At 41.2% G+C, this 18,403-nt stretch overlaps 1 protein-coding gene across 2 annotated transcripts; it reads right to left on the reverse strand.

Annotated features, from left to right (window-relative positions):
* Nucleotides 1–384: 384 nt before the first annotated feature.
* On the reverse strand, nucleotides 385–16,564 carry LOC135336766 (uncharacterized). Of its 2 annotated transcripts, none has more exons than XM_064532619.1 (12): nucleotides 16,261–16,564; nucleotides 10,461–10,648; nucleotides 4,796–4,845; nucleotides 4,678–4,739; nucleotides 4,126–4,617; nucleotides 3,960–4,072; nucleotides 3,744–3,908; nucleotides 3,472–3,693; nucleotides 1,632–1,741; nucleotides 1,370–1,572; nucleotides 1,190–1,300; nucleotides 385–746 (listed from the first exon to the last, which is right to left on the reverse strand). In XM_064532619.1, exons 1-12 carry the CDS (start codon nucleotides 16,448–16,450, stop codon nucleotides 457–459), a joined length of 2,196 nt encoding a protein of 731 aa, XP_064388689.1. In that variant the 5' UTR covers nucleotides 16,451–16,564; the 3' UTR covers nucleotides 385–456. The 2 variants fall into 2 exon arrangements, with proteins under 2 accessions (XP_064388689.1, XP_064388688.1); XM_064532618.1 differs by having other exon boundaries at nucleotides 3,960–4,075.
* Nucleotides 16,565–18,403: the final 1,839 nt, after the last annotated feature.

The raw sequence follows: 18,403 nt of genomic DNA on the forward strand, positions 1-18,403 counted from the left end.
AAAAACAACACAAAAAGTGTTCATTTCTGCAGCTGGGTGCCATTGTAGTGAGTGAACACAAATATTCCGTATAGGCCTACTCTCCGTATCAGTAGGTTGTACATAGGATTGACAGTGCAGTTGTGTGTGTTTTCTACGGTGGCCCTGAGGTATACACCTACTTCATTTTGCATTTGCGGTTCATTTCCCAGTTCAACTGCGCTTCTACAGTTCAACTAGGCTTATGCAGTTGGCTTTTGCAGTTGGCTTCTGCAGTTGGCTTTTACAGTTGGCTTTTGCAGTTGCTCAATCACAATGATCACTTAAGGACATACTTAGAAGTACTGTATAGCAGACCTAAAAATGCTGATAGCAAGCCTGTAGACCATAATTATACAATAATAATTAGATGTTGCAACAACATATTTCTGTCAGGTCTCCACAGTAAAAGTATTTCATCAGCAGATATGTTGTTGACTACTTACTATCTAATTCTCTAATCAAGTCAGTGTGCAGTGGGTTGAGTTTGAGGGTGGAGAAAAACTCATGGTACTTGTGGGGGTGGTGTTTGACCACACCCAGCAGGGCAGTGAACAATCTGTTGGCTTTGTCAGCATTGATCTCGTTCAGCTGGTTAGTCTCTTGCAACACACGCTCAGTGATGAGTCCGACTGATAGCAAACGAACAGCTATGGCTTTGGGCTCTTGGGAGAGTGACTCGACTATCTTCTCACTGCACCTCACTAGCACATTGTACCCAGCGTTACCTGCAGGAGAAAGTGTGTTTACAGCATGGTACACCCCCACATTGGAGCACCAGGTATATGAAACACACTGTATAAGGAAAGCACTAGATGGTATGGCGTACAAATACTAAACGTACAGAATATACAAACAGGCTAACAGACCAAGTACATGGCTTTACAGTACACCGTACCCAACAGTACAATTATAGAATATGGTATTGAAGAATTATAAAGATACGCACATACACGTAATATAAGGTACATGTGTACATAATTATTAATACCGTACAGCGCTTTAGTTTCGAGGCAATAACATTTCACGGACTAACCTCGAAACCAATACCTCTCTACGAAATAAAATCTTGATCAATATTCAAAATTTTAGTGCCTCGAAAATAAAGTGCGATTAATACGGTACTAAATACACAGCATCACCATGACTCCGACTATTAATTTACACTCACCACTGAATCCACTGAGTGTATGAATGTCCTTGAGTAGAGAGTCCACACTTCTCAACAGATTTGCTCCATTCTCAACCAGGTCAACAAGAGCAGCTGTCTCCTCTGACTGGTCTGTAACATTGAATAAGAGGAAGCTCAAACACTCGATATTGTGGAGACGCGCATTTAGTAGCTTCTCACTTTGACAGTGTTTGAGTTTGACCTTGGCCACTAGATAAAGCTGGTGAGATAAAGTCTCCACCTTAGAGAGACCGGCTACAATGTTCTCACTGATGCTCCGTATTGAGCACTCATCAACAACCCTCCTGGTTACTACAACGACAGACGCTATCTCTGCCCGTATGGAGTCAGTGTGGGCAGCCAGATCCCTCAGAGAAGATGACCTGAGGTAGAAGATATCGTAAATTCTACAGTGTGATCATTAAAATAGTAAACATCTCACTGAAGTGCAGTTGTCATAGTCTCCATTAGTGAAATTACACTCTCCACAGTAGAGCCAAGCTGTGAGGTGGTCATCTCACTAACTGTTATCCTCAGTCCTTCAGTAGCTTCCTAACAATCACACATGCATTGTAAGTAAATGAGATTGTACACACACACACGCACATGCAGTACACAGTACGGTCATAGATCAAGTAAGCAACATGCATATACTGTACAGACATTAAATTACTGAGCCATGATAATAATTATATAGTCCCACGTGGGTTGATGGCATTCAATAATTATATATGCAGCACGTGAGGCACCAATTACCGCATGTTGCTGCAGTTGCAAGAACTCTGCAAACGTCTGTATATGCTGTGGTTTAGCCATGCACGTGATCAAGTCGGTTACCACCCACTTGAAAAGGAGTGTTACAGCAGAACAAATCCAAGATAGGCTTGCAATCCGACCACAGAAGGTTGGATTATTAATTTTGTATAACATTCCCGCAGGCTTTTGTTGACTCTGCTGTGATACTAGTCCAATGCATGTCTAACTATGCACGGCAGCCGTTTTAAAAGCCTTGTCTAATTTTTTTCACTGCCCTATTATTCACTGTCCTCTGTTAGTTGCTGCTAGGTTTCCATTAGCCTCGATTCCAAGCCGCTGAGAAAGACGGCCTGGTATACACTGTTTACGCATGCGCCAGAATTACCCAGAATCTGGGTAATCGTAAATTGCAGTATATTTATCAGTATTCTTATTCCGCATTAGTTTGTAAAACATTGATATCGTTTCATTTATAATGATGTCATTGAAAAAAGAAATCTAGTCCAAGTTGTGTCAGTAATGGCTGCTACCTTCTCTTCTGCTCTCGCGTACGCGTTATCCTGTGTTGGAAAACCAGGTCTAGTGAAAGACAAGCAGCTGGAGGCGTTGAAGTGTCTGTACGCTGGTGTTTATGTGGGTACCGTACCGACCGGCTATGGCAAGTCCCAGAGCAAGTCCATCTGCTTTCCAGACACTCCCTTTCTTGATTGATATGAAGCTTGACAGGACCAGTGCACCTCTCTCTGAAAGAAGTGTTGTGATGGTGATTTCTCCTCTTGTTTCTCTGAGTGAAGCCATCTTCAAAGTGTTGGTGTGTCTGTTCGACGTTCAGTGCCATTCTCTCTGGAAGGAAGTATTGTTGTGACATTTGCCGAAAATTGGTCACAGAGTAAGTACGTGGTGATCCGAGAACTGTGTGGCCTGAATGTGTTTACAATCCGAGGGACTTGTGTGTATCCGATCCGAGGGACTTGTTGCTTGAGTGTGTATCCGGACTTGTTGCTTGAGTGTGTATTAATGGATAGTGCTTTCAATGGTAAATCTATTGTGTAAATCAATAAGTAGTCCTCACATTATGTTACGTCACAGCCACTGTACTTATCCACATTTATTTTTTACCCACAGGTTTAACTAATTTCTTATGAGATTAACTTGTCGCCTGAGTGTGTATCCGATCCGAGCCTCAAGTTAAATCTACAGACCTGATGTTTTACTTAGCTGTCTCTGTCTACAGTATATTATATACAGAGAGGTAGCCTCTTCTTTTTCTGTTCTCTTTATCACAATAAGATAAAATACTGTTTTAACGTTCAATGAGATAAAATACGGTAAATAATAAATTAATTGTCCACCCACGCGCCAACAGTAAATACCAGGCCCACTATTCAAGGGGCTGGAGTCGAGGCTAGGTTTCCATATTCATTATAACATACTGATAATTATTTTGTGCAACACTCTGGTGTGAGACGTTTAGTATACATGAGAGGCTGTATACACTGTATACAAATGTAAATACGTGTATATACCTGAAGTTTAGTAGTATCCACGACACCTTTGGGGGTGGGTGCTTTTAATTCTAGATGAAATTTGGCTTGGGGCAGCAATCCAGACAAGGAGATGGTACAAATGGTTTTCTTGGGAGCATTTTCGTCAGGGAAGAACCTGCATACTATCCTGGGAGGGTAGTCGTGGAGATCCTCGGCTCTGAAGTTCTCCGTCTCAGGTTGATCCACTTCACTACGGGAGATCTGAGAAATAAAGAGAATGATAATTAGAGTGTGTCCAACTTCATATTTACCGTTTCCTTGTCTGGTTCCACAGACCACCCATGTACTAGGGGTCTGTTGAGGGTGGCATACATCTCAATAAACGTCAGTGATCCTAGAATCGTCTTGTCAATTGACTTTGAAGACACTTCAGGATAGTCTCGTGGGATCAACACATTATCAAGTGTCTCCAGAAACTGTAAAACCGGGGTACGTAAAATAAGCACACTTTAATTGAGCGTTCTTACCTTAGTATAAAGGCTCCCAAAGAGACAGACTCCAATGATGACTATCCTGTCCCCAGTTGTCTGTGGAGGAGACCGGTAGACTCTGACAGTGTAGAGGTTACTGTCAGTCGCCCCTACTTGTATTTGTTGAAACAAAAGCCATTCGCAATTACAAATTAACTTTTACCTCTCTTTCTCTGACCAACTTTGAAGAAGTTCTTCAGTCGTGTGACCAGCGTAAGTCTCCCCTTATTTCCTCCAGGAGTAAACTCTGACTTGCCCTCTGGTACCTCCCGGTACACGTAGACAATCTTGGAGCCGGATCTCTTGGGAAACAAGTCAGCTTGGAGAAAGAGGAGGTCGTTAGCTTCTTGTTGGGTGGACACTCGTATATGATGCTCCATGGTCAGGGTCACCTCTCCGTCTAGACCTTCACTCGAGATCAAGTAAGATGGACTTGCAGACTGAATGCCCTCAGGCATAACAAACACATCCTTGGGGGCAAGGCTGGGTTGGACTTTAATGCCTACAGAGGTTCCTGGAGGAAAAGCGTTAGCTCGAACAGTCACTTCAACTCCATTGTTAAAGTCAGCATGTCCACCACTGGAGGTGAACTCTTTCTTTTGAGGCTCATCATAGAAAGTGACGTCAGGGTGTGCAAAGGTTTGGTAGAGGGGATCTACACATGTGGTAAACACACAGACCATGTGCTAGATACACAACAGAAGCACACACTTACATCCAGGTGGTGTGGAGAGTGTATCATTTGTTCTTGTCTTGTTCTGGTAGACTGGCTTCTTTCTAAAGTTGACTCACAATCATAAAGCCATTGACTCAACTGTGCAGTAGTTACTCACGCTTCTGTGTCAGTGAAAACTGTCCAGTTTCTGGGGAGGATCCGAACAGACTGCAGAGTGTGCACAATTATGTTAATTGATAGGGAATCTCAGTGGTGCATGTATCCAAAAGGCCGTGTAAAGTAAGCAAAAAAAAGTGTGCAGTATAATGTAGTATATAGCTACGCTACAATGGATAAAGAACAAATATACGGAGTCTCAACACCCTCTTACTGCATTTTCTAGAAACGCCACTACATTATCTACAACGTAATTAATCACGGCACACGTATATGCAGAGGTGGCTTGGTGTGCATGTATATTATTATGTGTGTATAATAATTATATGTGGGTGGGCGCTACAAGTGGTGCAAATTACACACTAGAGATAAGATAAGATCTACATGGGAACTACATGAAACTGAAAGTGCCTCAGATCGAGAAGGTATACGTATTAGCAGGAGCCCATTAAGAGAAGGAACGGCTGATCTGACTACAGAAATCACATTTCGTAAGTGGTTTATGACTTATTCACTAAGTGGTTGAATCCATACACGCATTATACGCAACACAGCACTGTGGTTTGCAAGCACTTAGTCACTTCCTAAAAATATCTAGAATTCCTATGTCACCAGAAATTACAAAACGTGATCCCCAAAGGGTTTATAAAAGCAACAAGACTTAGCAACAGTTTTATTTTTGAAAATGTTCTGTTTTGACAGGGGATTTCTGCTTCTATACTTGGCGTTGGCCCTGAATTTCCCTGCTTCAACATTGGAATGGACGAGAAGATTAACTATGTATAATTTATGACTCCCCTTTTTTCATTTTTCAGGAAGCGCTCTGCAACAAACAAGCCCAGCCCCTTTTTTTGCAAAAAACCACTCGAGTTCCACCCTCCAGCCTATAATTATGGCCAAGCTTCTCGGTTCTGTACAGCCAGCTTGCTACACTATTCAGTCCCAAAAAGATGCAAGAGTCTACTGAATGCGCAGTAAAAAAGTTTGAAACATGCATTGTTGCAGAATAGAAACAGAAGCAGTGGCGAATAGGAAAAATAAAAGGGGGGATCCAAACTAACAGGCGCACAGCGTGAAAATTTGGGGGTTACGCCCACTTCCGATCACATGTTGTGCAGTAAGACTAGGGAACAGCCAGGGGAAGTCCCATAATAGACTTGCGTAGAGAGCTATAGAGTTAGTTGCTACTAACATTCAACTAGCTAGCCTAGGCTAACCATTGACTTTGAACACTCTTTTGGCAGTTGATACATCAAAACAACAGGTATATATACCGTATTTACTTGATTAAACGTCCTCCTTGATTAAACGCCCATCTTGTTTAAACGCCCATGGTAAAAGCTGTCTTTGTCAATAAACGCCCCTCTTAAATAATCACCCATGTATGGGGCGTGGCACTGTGGGTGGAGCTGAATTAGCACAGCTGAAACAATGGCCTGGCCGAGGGGTCCGACACTGTAATTTTTAGCGTACAAGATTTCAAAATCTCGAGATTTCAGAGATTTCAGAGATTTCACAAAGCATCACTGGGGTTGAAGATTGAACGTTCTACCGTCATTCAACACTTGCACTAGTCATGCACCTCGGTCATGGATGCACTAGCACTTGCACTAGCACTTGCACTGTGAGCTGATGCAGTCAAGGCATAGATGGGCGTGCCCGTCCCCTTTTTGTAGGCAGGCCACGCCCATCTGGTTAAGGCATGACATTGAGATTATATTAAGATTACAGAAATGAGGTCAAAGGTGGGATTTTAGAGATCAAGATTTCGGGATTTTATGAGATTTCAAAAGTTGGTGTACAAGATTTCACGCAGTGTCGGACCCCTCGATGGCCTGGCAGCATAGAATAAATAGATATATACTATTCATGATGGCAGAGAGGACACAGAGGAAGAAACACCACTCCTACGACTTAAGATTGAAGCTGAGACCTGTGGCAGCAGAAAGTTACTGGTGATTAACCCTACCATCCTACAACTATAACGAGTGTTGCAAGCGTGCGCTTGCTAATGCCTCTCGCCATGTTATGCTTTCGCTCAAATAGTGTTATAGCAGTTTCTATTATATTAACCCTTTAACCGCCACGGGCCACGATCGTGGCCCGCAATAGTGACTTTTTTTGCGAAATTCTAATTCTGCGATACTTAGGAAGTAGCTCGAACTACGCACATCCCTGTATAGAGGAAGAGCTGTAGAATCACGTGCAATTTAGTCTAGAATTTTCCAAGCCACGTTGCTATGTTAAAATTTCATTAGCATCTTACCGCACGAAGTTTATAGCTATGGCTAGGTTGTTTACTCGTGCCGATGTGCTTGAACAGCTTGAGGACAGCAATGGCGATGTCTCCTCTGGTGATGACAGTGCCTATGAAGGAGAGGGGATAGTAGGATACCTCCCAAAGGCTACCAGATTTATGCCAGACGCTGATGAACTGTCTAGGACTGAGGACATGCATGACATGGACCTAGACGCTAGAGCTATGGACTAGGACGGTGAAAGACCAGGAGAGGGCTCACTGTGTGACTCTGGCAAGTAGTATAGTATAGCTAGAATATCAGTAGTAAGTATAGTATAGCTAAAATAGAATTAGCAGTAATGAACAGTCTTTATGTGAGCTTGTAAATTTCATAGATCGTTCACCGATATAGTAATCACATGTACGTATTGTACTTTAAATTGATATATCTTAGCACTGTTACATTCATATGATGTGAAAATCAAGCTTAGTCGAGCCTTTATACCATATGATAGGCTGATCCATAAAAAAAATTTTTTGAAGTTTATCTCACCGCTGGCCAAGCATTTAAAATGATAAAAACGGGTGAGCGTAATAACCGTGGTTGTTATGGCAACACATGTTGCATTATTTTATTCCTTGTTGTATGGGCATTCTATTGGTATATGGTTGCTAGGCATTTTATTGGTCTGGAAACCTGATAGAGAATTTACAGACATTTCACTTCACTGTTAATTAAGAATCCGATGGTTAAAGGGTTAAAGTTAGCTTCTCTATATAAAGTCACTGAGAAGAAAAGACTTATTTACATGCATCTATATTGTTGTTATTTATGGCTTACCAGGACCTCAAGAAAGAAGAAAATTGATTCTTTCAGGATCTGTAGTTCAGTGTATATAATATCTATGAAGAAAAGAGTTGTGTACATGCATATTGTTATCTATAATTATTGTTATATGGTAGTGTTTTGTGGTTTACCAGGCCCTCAAGAAAAATATGATTCTGCCAGGGGAGGATCTGGATCTTGAATATTATTTTCTCACACATGGGGAATGAGCGCGCATGCGCATTACATCCACAGGAATAATTAAAGGGTGTGTCCAAAGAGATCAATTTCACAAAATTAATAGCTACTGCTAGCTAGGCGTTTTAACTGAATCTTGTAGCTAACAAAAAGCTAGCGCTTTGGTACAAAGCTAACTCATATGTTGAATAGAAAGTTTGTGCGAACAGATATGCTATAAAAGATTCTGAAGAGACTGCAACAGCCTTCAATGTGAGTCAAACTAGCCATAACTCGAGAAAGAAGCTTTAGTTTGCTAATCCACTAATCAAAATCCAAGAAAACGTGGCTAGAAGCCTATAGAAGCTGTCAGTTTTCGTCGCATTGCAACCGTTAAGCAGTTACTGCTGGAACACACACACACACACACACAGTCAGCTTTACCGTATCCCTCGTGCGGCTACGCCTCGAGGAATAATTATACACAACATCCCGATACACAGATGCAAAGCAGGGGCGTAGCCAGGATTTTAGAGAAAGGGGTGCTAATGAAAGAGGGCGCAAAGCGCCCGATTTTTAGCCGCGCAGTGCCGAAATTTGGTTGACCGGAAGCCACACCTCTTATTAATGACGTCATAATTAACTTATGTGCCAAGTATGGCGTGGCTGAACCTTTATTTGCATAGAGAAGCTGGCCACGATCACAAAAGAGAACTAGTTCATAGATTTAAGCCAGAATAGCTCACAGTTTAGAGACTGAATCGTTTTCCTTGCTATACTAGCTAGCTAACAGCCTAACTGCAGTAAGATTTGGAAGAGAAGGGGGTGCTCAGCTGGATAATCAGATACATTTCTCTGTGATTTGTATACTTCACTCAGGCTGGTTGGGGGTGCTCGAGCACCCCTAGCACCCCCCCTGGCTACGCCCCTGCAAAGAAACGCCCAGATCCGAGATCTCGCACAACACAACAGCAAGCTGTTACATGCCACTGGCACTTATAGTGTAATACGCAAACCAAGGCATAATCACCAAAGTTCCTGCATATTACCAGGAGCCCATAAATAAGAGAAGGAGCGACTGGCTACGGGGATCACGTTTCGTAAGTGGTTATGACTGCATTCCATATTATGTGCACAGTCACTTAACTGACATAAGTGGTTGAATCCTACGGAAGCCCGTAGGGGCCATTTAGTTCCACTCTAAGATTCCACTCTAGAACACACTTCCACTCTGAAATTCCACTCTGGAATGCACTTCCATTCTAAAATTCCACTCTAGGATGCACTTCCATTCTGAAATTCCATTCTAGAATGCATTTCCAATCTGAAATTCCATTGTGCTATCACATGATATTTAGCCATCCAGTGTGAAAAATGGCTAGTGAAGTTGAGACACTTGTTAATATTTTGAGAGTGCATGCATGCATGGGTATAATTATTCTTACAGGCTAATCCGGCCTGTGTTTTTGATCTTGTTAACCCCTAACAGCTACTGTAGTAATTATTCTGAAACAGTTAGGACACAAGCAAACAACCACAGCATTTGGGGACATGAATGCTAATGATCTGTCTATACAACACATGCACAAATTGATATTAATAATTCGTTATACAAATCATCAATAAACGTTTAATCTAGCTGCACTTTTATGTTCATAGTTGCCAGTTCTCCTACTAAGTGCCTGAACACGTACAGGACCAGATGATGTCAATTTGACCTTTGTTCTGACACATACGACATGCACCTCCACTCTGGTTGAACATCAGAGAACGCAGAGCTGGTAGGCGGGACTTTGTTCTGCATTGGGGACACTATACTCCCATGCACACCCCTTACAGATACTACACTAATATTACGCGTGGGTGGGGGTCACTCAAAGATGCGTAGCTACAACGGCTGAATCTGAATTTCGGTGTAGCCCTTACTACAGAATAGTATCAATTAAATAATTATAACTACTTGCATGTGGGAGGTTATCAAAAACATGCACCATTCCTTCAACTGCTATTAATAAATGAGTCCACTATACATACACACACACAGTAATATATACCATAATTATACTCACGAACGATTTATCAGAGCAGTTTAGTCAGTATAGTAGACACGATCTTGGTACAGGGATGAGGCCGGCCATGATATCACGTGATTAGCACAATGGAAGTGCACTCCAGAATGGAAGTTCAGAGTGGAATTTTAGAATGGAAGTGCATTCCAGAGTGGAATATTAGAGTGGAACTAAATGGCTCCTACGGGCTTCCGTAGAATCCCTACACGTGTTATATGCAATACAGGGCTGCGGTTTGCAAGCACTTAGTCGCTTCCATACAAGGAAGTAGAGTTTCATTGGGAAACGTGATCCCTGAGCATACATTGAAGTCAGCCGCTCCTTCTCTTATTTATGGGCTCCTGATATTACTCACGCTCAAGTCTTGCTCAGTGAACAGTTGTGCATGTGCATTGAGAGTGTCCACCCAGTCTTGTTTGTCATTCCCTGACTCTGCCACCAGATGATACACCCTCTCCTTTGTGTGCACGTCAAACACGTGCTCATGACCTTTGATGGGCTCACGACTTATAACCTGGGTGCACGAATTCATGTTGATGACCCCTATAGGGAGGAAATCAAGAAAACAATGCAAAGCTGTTAACACAAGCACCCCCTTTATTAGAATGATAGTGTTGAATCAACAAAATAAAATAAAGAACAGCACTCACAGAGGATCGAAGCACTATATACAGCATAATAATTATGTTACCTGACTTCAATTTATATAATTAATAGCATGGTTAAGAGTGCAATAACACAAGTAAGAAGCAATAGCAAGGCTTGTGAGACTACACTGACTTATTATGCCAGTTGTGCAATTATATGCGCAGTGAGGTATATGCATATGGTAGTGTGTTTGCGTGTCTGTGTGTGTAGAGTGTAGACTCGCAAGCTTTTGCACGTGAAAAAGATACTGCCGGTAAAACTCTGTGTAGAGACTTTTATGGCGTGTAATTTGAGTCAGTATTGTGCCGATAATTTTGCCAGGGCAAAAATGTTTTACTGGGACAATTGCCGCGGCAAAACAGTTTGGCTCGCTAATACCGGGACGATTGCCACAGCAAAATGCAAAATTTTGTGGATAGGTAAATACCGCTCCAGAATGTTTACTGAGCTATTTGCCGCGGCAAAAACATTTCCCGGGACAATTACCGCGGTAAAAAATATTTACCGGGCCGGATCCAATCATTACATGATGTGCACCTGATCTGCCTTGTGGTGTAAGATGTAGCTATATATATAGCTGTACGTGTAGTGATCTTGTATTTACCATCTTCAGAGTGTTAGCAAGCTATGAATAGGTCAAGAAAGAGAGCCCCTCTGTGTAATATAAGTAATTAGATAGCTCATCTTTCAACTTGTGCATGCTATTATTTTTAGCACTCCCACAAGAGCTGGTGATGCTATGAAGACCTGGCTAGAAATTAAAGACTTTCTATCTGCTAAAGAGTTGTACTTCTCCATTGTTTTCCTGTTCCCCCCCCTCATTAATCCCGATGTAATTATTAGAATTTTTGTTGTTCACTTAAAACCAAGAAACGATTATGAGTATAAAACAATACACTTAATTGAGCTAGCTTCTTTGTTGTGTCACAGAGATGAATGTTCTGTTTCAGATATGCAAGTAAATGGAGTCCATGGTGGTTTCAGCTGTGCCAGTAAATGCAATCCATGGTGGTTTGAGCTGTACAAGACTATATTATCTACTTGTTAATTTAATACTCTCTGAAAGGCAGCCAATAACGAGATCACAACATCCATAACATTAACACTTGTCAATGAATAAAAATAATAAATAAAAATTTATAAATGTACACCACGAGGCAGATCAGGTGCACATGCATCATGTGATGATTGGATCTGGCCTGATAAATATTTTTTGTCGCTGCAACTGTCCCGGTAAATGTTTTTGCTGCGGCAAATGGCTCAGTAAACATTCTCGAGTGGTGGTATTTACCCATCCACAACATTTTGCTTTTTGCCGCGGCAATCGTCCCGGTATTTAGCGAGCCAAACTGTTTTGCCGCGACAATTGTCCCGATAAAAATATTGCCGCGGCGAATGTCCGGGTAAACATTTTTGCTCCGGCAATAATTATTACCGGCACAATACTGACTTAAACTAGTGTTCAAGCTGGCGCTGTGCTAATGCCTCTCGCCATGTTTTTGCTTTCGCTCAAAAGTATTAGAGTGTTATATTAGTTTTTATAATGAATTTTATATTAAAGTTAGCTTATCTATATAAAGTCACTGAGAAGAAAATACTTATTTACATGCATCTATTGTTGTTATTTATGGCTTACCAGGACCTCAAGAAAGAAGAAAATTGATTCTTCCAGGATCTGTAGTTCAGTGTATATAATATCTAAGAAGAAAAGACCTGTGTACATGCATATTGTTATCTATATTGTTATATGGTAGTGTTTTGTGGCTTACCAGGCCCTCAAGACAAAGATGATTCTGCCAGGAGGATCTGGATCTGGATATTATTTTCTCACACATGGGGAATGAGCGCGCATGCGCATTACATCCACAGGAATAATTAAAGGGTGTGTCCAAAGAGATCCACAAATGGCTACTGCTAGCTAGCTAGCTAGCTGTTTTAACAGATATTTTCTGAGTATTGTAGCTAACAAAAAGCTAGCGCTTTAGTGCAAGGCTAACTCATATGTTGAATAGAAAGTTTGTGCGGACAGATGATGCTATGAAAGATTCTGAAGAGACTGCAACAGCCTTCAATGTGAGTCAAACTAGCCATAACTTGAGAAAGAAGCTTTAGTTTGCTAATCCACGAATCAAAATCCAAGAGAACGTGGCTAGAAGCCTATAGAAGCTGTTAGCTTTCGTCGCATTGCAACCGTTGAGCAGTTACAGCTGGAACAGACACACAGACACACAGACACACAGACATACAGACACACAGACACACACACAGTCAGCTTTACCGTATCCCTCGTGCGGCTACGCCTCGAGGCATAATTACACGCCATAGACTTGTGCAACGTTTGTCACAATATTTGTGGCAATTTTGCTAGATCACGTGCGGTTACCACATGCATGCAAGATCATTGACATAGTGAGCCCTAAGCCCTGATAAAAAATTAGAATACTTTTAGCATATAATATATAGGTGCGTCTAAAGAATAATTATTAGATCCCACTTGAGTGTATTTGCTTATTGTTGCTATGTGCTTTATTTCTAATAGAGGACCTGGTATAACGTGCTCTATATTAATTGCCTTTGGCTATATTGAATACAATACACGTGAAGATCATACAATACGTACAGCTATCTGCCATGATTGTTATTATTTTTTACATAAGCTTATATATAAGCATTCATGCAATACAAATATACATACCCATGCACGCTCTGCTAGATCCGCTCATAATTTATTATCCACTCAACTATAGTGTCCAATATACTAGACTCTGGAGACTTTTACGCGGTAGCCTTAGGTTCTTGGTATTTATGCCTCGGTGCGCATGCGCAAGCGAGGTATACGGTAGTGTGTTTGTGTGTGTGTGTGTGTGTGTGTAGACTGCTACAGCTGCTCAAGGATCAATAAAGTGCAAGTAAGAGTTTTTATAGGCTTCTAGTCATGTTTTCTAGGATATTAATTCGTGAATTTGCAAAATAATGCTTCGTTCTCGAGGTATGCCTAGTTTTGCTTACTTGGAATACCATTGCAGCCTTTTCGGAAGAGCATGCACGTAGCCAAACTTGTTTACCGAGTGTTGCTACTCTACTTAGCAGTTAGCTCTGTACTAGAACACTAGCAATTGGTAGCTGCAAGAGTGAGAAGAGAGCTGCAAGCATAGATTGAAGAGTTAGAGGGATAGGAAACGGTTTGTATCTCGAGTAACATCCGCGCTACTACGCTGCGGTTTAATCGAGGCCATCACAACAATATCTATTTCTACACTCAGTGCATAATAAACTACAAGTAACTGTGCTTAGTCCGTGCAACTCACTTATATTTCAAGGTCTATACCTATTGCAGTAGTCATAACCAGCACGCTTACACGTTATATGTTCCAATAGCTCTAAAACAGCCTTGGGAACATATAACTTTATTGGAAAGTTTCTTTTTACTGGGTGTGGTCAGACATTAGCAAGTACTACACGTGGCTCATGGACTAGGCGTGTTATAAATTGCTGAAAGAGATGATGTCTCGAGGAAACACAGCTTTGGGAGTTACCCGGCAAAAATGTGCTTAATAGCCTCGTAACGCGGATATTTTTCGAGGCTCCACTGCAGATTCAATGTAAAATCATCACGTGCACCACTCCGTTTCCTATCCCTCTAACTCTTCAATCTATGCTGCAAGGCTCTGCTATGGCAGCCATTAATTTTAGACTTGAACTTTGGCATCGATCGTTTTTAACAACAATCATGGTCGATCATTACCCACTCTTTGAGTTTGCATACAAAGTTCATCATGTGTATAAACAGGAGCACATTACAGAAGGAGCGTCTTACCTCGGGAATCGCATCTGAAGTTTGCAAAGCATGACCTTATATATGCAAAACCACTAAGTGGGTCTGCGGGCGAGTGCTAATTGAGCTGACGGTGCACTTTTTACCAAGCATAGGTCAATAAAAGTGAAAAGCTACAGCTAGCTAGCTAGCTATAGGCCTGGTAGTAAGCTCTCTCTTTTAAGAACCCCAGTAAGACTCCCTACTGCAAAAACAAAACGCCTAATATGTGTTAGTCTAAGTCTAGTAAACTTTCTCTGTACAAAGTGACTGGATATGCTCTGCTATATTTTAGAACTTTCTGTACCTCACCGATGACAGTCTCTTCCATGATGTATACCAACATCCATCAAAGATCTAGCTATTCATTTTTTAGCTCTTTCTGGCTCAACCTAGCTCTCCTGCTGCTGCACTACATACAAAATTCGTTTATAATGATATTCACAGGCTGACCGTGGTCTGTAATAATATTTATGTATACGCCCTTGTCACAGTACTTGCACACTTTTCTTATAAAGCAATGCGGCGTTTAGGAAAGCACACGAGATGCGATTTCCGAACCCATGCACAGTTAGACGCTCCTTCTGTAATGTGCTCCTGGTATAAAACTGATTAAGCTATTATATAGTAGCTTTATGTTATGTAGCTTTGGCATCTCCACCGAGGCATCAACACCTGCGGTGCTTTCATTTAGCTCTGGAGTCTCTCTTAATTGTCCTCTTCTTTCCACGTATACTGACCATGCAGTGGTGTCATCAGCCTCCCTGATCACGTCAGAATCTTCTAGCACACGGCAGGCCATTGCATGCTTGGAAACAGAAAAACAAACATACTCCATGCAGAGCTAGAAGATCGAGAGGCTGGGCTACATACCGCAGTAGTCTCCAGAGTCTATAGTACATGTATGATACTGGAGACAGTCTCCACGCAGTATACTGCCCTTGCCCTATCCCTATAGGGCAGTATGGAGGATTAGAAAATAAAAATGTTTTGGCTCCATTTAATCGTTCACGCGTGGCCAGTTATGCTATAATTATGTGCAGAATTATTTTGATGACTGGCCAAACTTCAATGTTAGAAAATGACACAGGAATATACCCCAGCCGTAACCTGATGCTATTATGCATTCCTGCAGCCTCACCCACTGCTGACTAGAAAAAATTAAATTGCGTATGCCTTACGTATATACATCACTCGATCCTATATTCATATTTGCTACCGCAGCGATCGTGGCGTATAAAGGGCACCTATATATAGATCTCAGTATAAGCAGTGCACCAAGAATACCCACGAAAGTAAACTAGCTCCTTCATGCCCACGAGATACAATAAACCTGAAGTATAGCCACACCCAGTATTGGCTTTCACTTCTGTGGTAGGCGTGACAAGCCCACGACGTGGGTGCTGTTATTTAATGAATATAGCGAAGACTTGATTTTTCATATATAATTTATAGTAGATTTTTGCTCAACATAATGAAACATGCTGTTCTATATAATATAAGCTATTATACAATAATACAAGCTCAGTATGTACTGCATGTGTATGAGAATAACCCAAATTACACTTCACATGCGCACACTCACACGTCACAGACCATGTTGTGCAGACTAGATCTTAGAATTACGCTGCAGCAGCCCGGGATAAGTGTCTTGGCTCGGCTGAGTATATTTTATTTGTATAATTAACCTCACCTTTGGGATTTGCTAGCTTCTCTGCATACTGATGACTCTGGTAGTATTCTAGCCGCACGTAGCGAGCTGATAGAGGATAGACAAGCTTTGAGTCCAGTAGAATGAACCATCTTTTTTGCCATTGGGACAAGGGTTTGAACTGTGGGGGACTCTTTACCAAGTAACCAGCCTTCACAAACTCCCCTGACATAGCTGGTTCACGTTGATACTAGTGTCCAATAGTACTTGACTTCTAATTATTATTCTTTAATGATCGTATTATGTAGGGTTTCCACACAAAAATCTGATCTCTATACAAAATGTGTTTTCGGGCAGTTTTTTTAATTAAAAACAGGAAGTGCTTCCTGTCACTCAATCTGGCTTGTGGTTTTGAGCTTGTAAACTTGCAATGACTTCTACCTACTATATTATCTTTGCACATACTATTTATGCCAATATCATATGCTATTCATATTCTATAGAATGTGTGCTTTCTAAAGAGTCTAAAATGATAGCTACACAGTCATCTATCAGCACACAGTTGGCATTGTTTGATGGTCACTAACATTTTGTGGTTTTGACCTACCTCCACACTAAGCGTTATAAAATCAGTTCCCAATATGCTATTGACTGGAGACTTGGAATATCATTAGTTTAATAGCTAAGCATTAAACTGATCAAAAGTTGTGCTGTTTTACCAGACAGTATTTATTATAGAGCCTACCGATAATTGCTCACTATAAGGGTAATTTGACACACAACTCAAATATGTAAGGTGCATATGATACATTTCAACAAACACAGAAGGTAATATAACAATAAATGTCTGTCTATAGAAGTAGTATTGGAGTCTCACAGCGGCGATGTCCTGTCATTCAGAGGCTTGATATCACCTACAATGTATAGAAGCGAGGATTGATGTGATAATACACACTGTGTTTTTTACCCTCCTAGCCATCAACACACCGAACGGCTTGAAAGAAATTTACCTATAATTATGTGCTTGACTCCAAACCCCGAAAGTATTAATCATGCAATGTGAAGAAAGCAACACATTCGTATTGTATACACTTCAGCCGCTTTTGTGACTCGAGAATGATTCTTTTATTAATTCGGTTAGCCTCTTTTTTGAACATTCAACAGAAGCCCCAGGCAGCATAAGTAATACAATAAACTACATATAGTCAAGCTGCATGTTGCAGTGAGATGTATACCTATATCAAGAAACCATGGATTTATGAAATCTTTTCCCCACAAAAGTGTGTTTGGATACTTCTAGTTATTTTACACGGGGCACAGCGAACAGTAGACTCTCGTTAATCTGGCCGCCCTTGGGACAATGCAGCTTCACCGGAATAGCGAGGTGGCTGTATTTCAGAAAATAACTGCGACTAAAAAACGACCCTACCTCGATTCTAATAACAAATTTTGCGGTATCAGTATGCTCTCTATACTTAAGTGTAATCCAATTTTATCTTCTAAACCAAAACGTCATATCCGGCCATAATAAAATACCTAGTTTGGGGAAGCCAGTACTGGCCAGTATATAAGGAATAGCGAGTGGCCGCATTTCAGGGCGAGTTTTGTGCAGTAAACATATCTATATAATTTATAACCAGCAATCTGTGCCAAACCAAATGACCGGTATATCGAGGTGCCCGTACATCAGACAGCCAAAGTCTATACTGTAAATACGGGACAGAATTTGGACTCTAATACACCATGATACCATTTTGTGACTTGTCCAGATACTGGAAGAGAGTGAGCACAATGGGTATCCTCAGTGTATGTTCACAAGAAAATAGCGAACATCTTCAGTGGTGATTGACATCAACGCTGAGGACATTGAACAATTGTATCACTGAAGCAAATAAAACCATGTATAAACAATTCATGGTATACATGACAGTCAGTTCTCCAGGTAGAAAGCTCAAGGTGAGATTGTCACCACCAGATAACAAGCCTGTTTGAACGTAGAAGATAGATGGGCGTGGCCCGCCTCCAAAAGGGAGCAGCGGTTTTCAGAGTTCTTGCATCTCCAATGTCTAGAGCGGAAGTCACTTGTCACGTGATATTCCCACAAATTTTGCTGAGTTAGACAAGTTTTTTTACATTGAGTTTTTAATAGACAAAATTACTCCTCGTTACAAAATGTACTAGTTCC

Source organism: Halichondria panicea, chromosome 6 (assembly GCF_963675165.1).
Source record: "Halichondria panicea chromosome 6, odHalPani1.1, whole genome shotgun sequence".
NCBI classification, from domain to species: Eukaryota; Metazoa; Porifera; class Demospongiae; order Suberitida; family Halichondriidae; genus Halichondria; species Halichondria panicea.

Bases quoted from the DNA above. Each gene is read 5' to 3' on its own strand.
- LOC135336766 (XM_064532618.1), bottom strand. From the start codon at position 16,450: ATGTCAGGGGAGTTTGTGAAGGCTGGTTACTTGGTAAAGAGTCCCCCA. The intron at 4,846-10,460 runs GTGAGTAATATC...CACACTCTGCAG, and splicing joins TCACTGAGCAAGACTTGAGC to TCTGTTCGGATCCTCCCCAG. The intron at 3,694-3,743 runs GTAAATATGAAG...TTTATTTCTCAG, and splicing joins TGGAACCAGACAAGGAAACG to ATCTCCCGTAGTGAAGTGGA.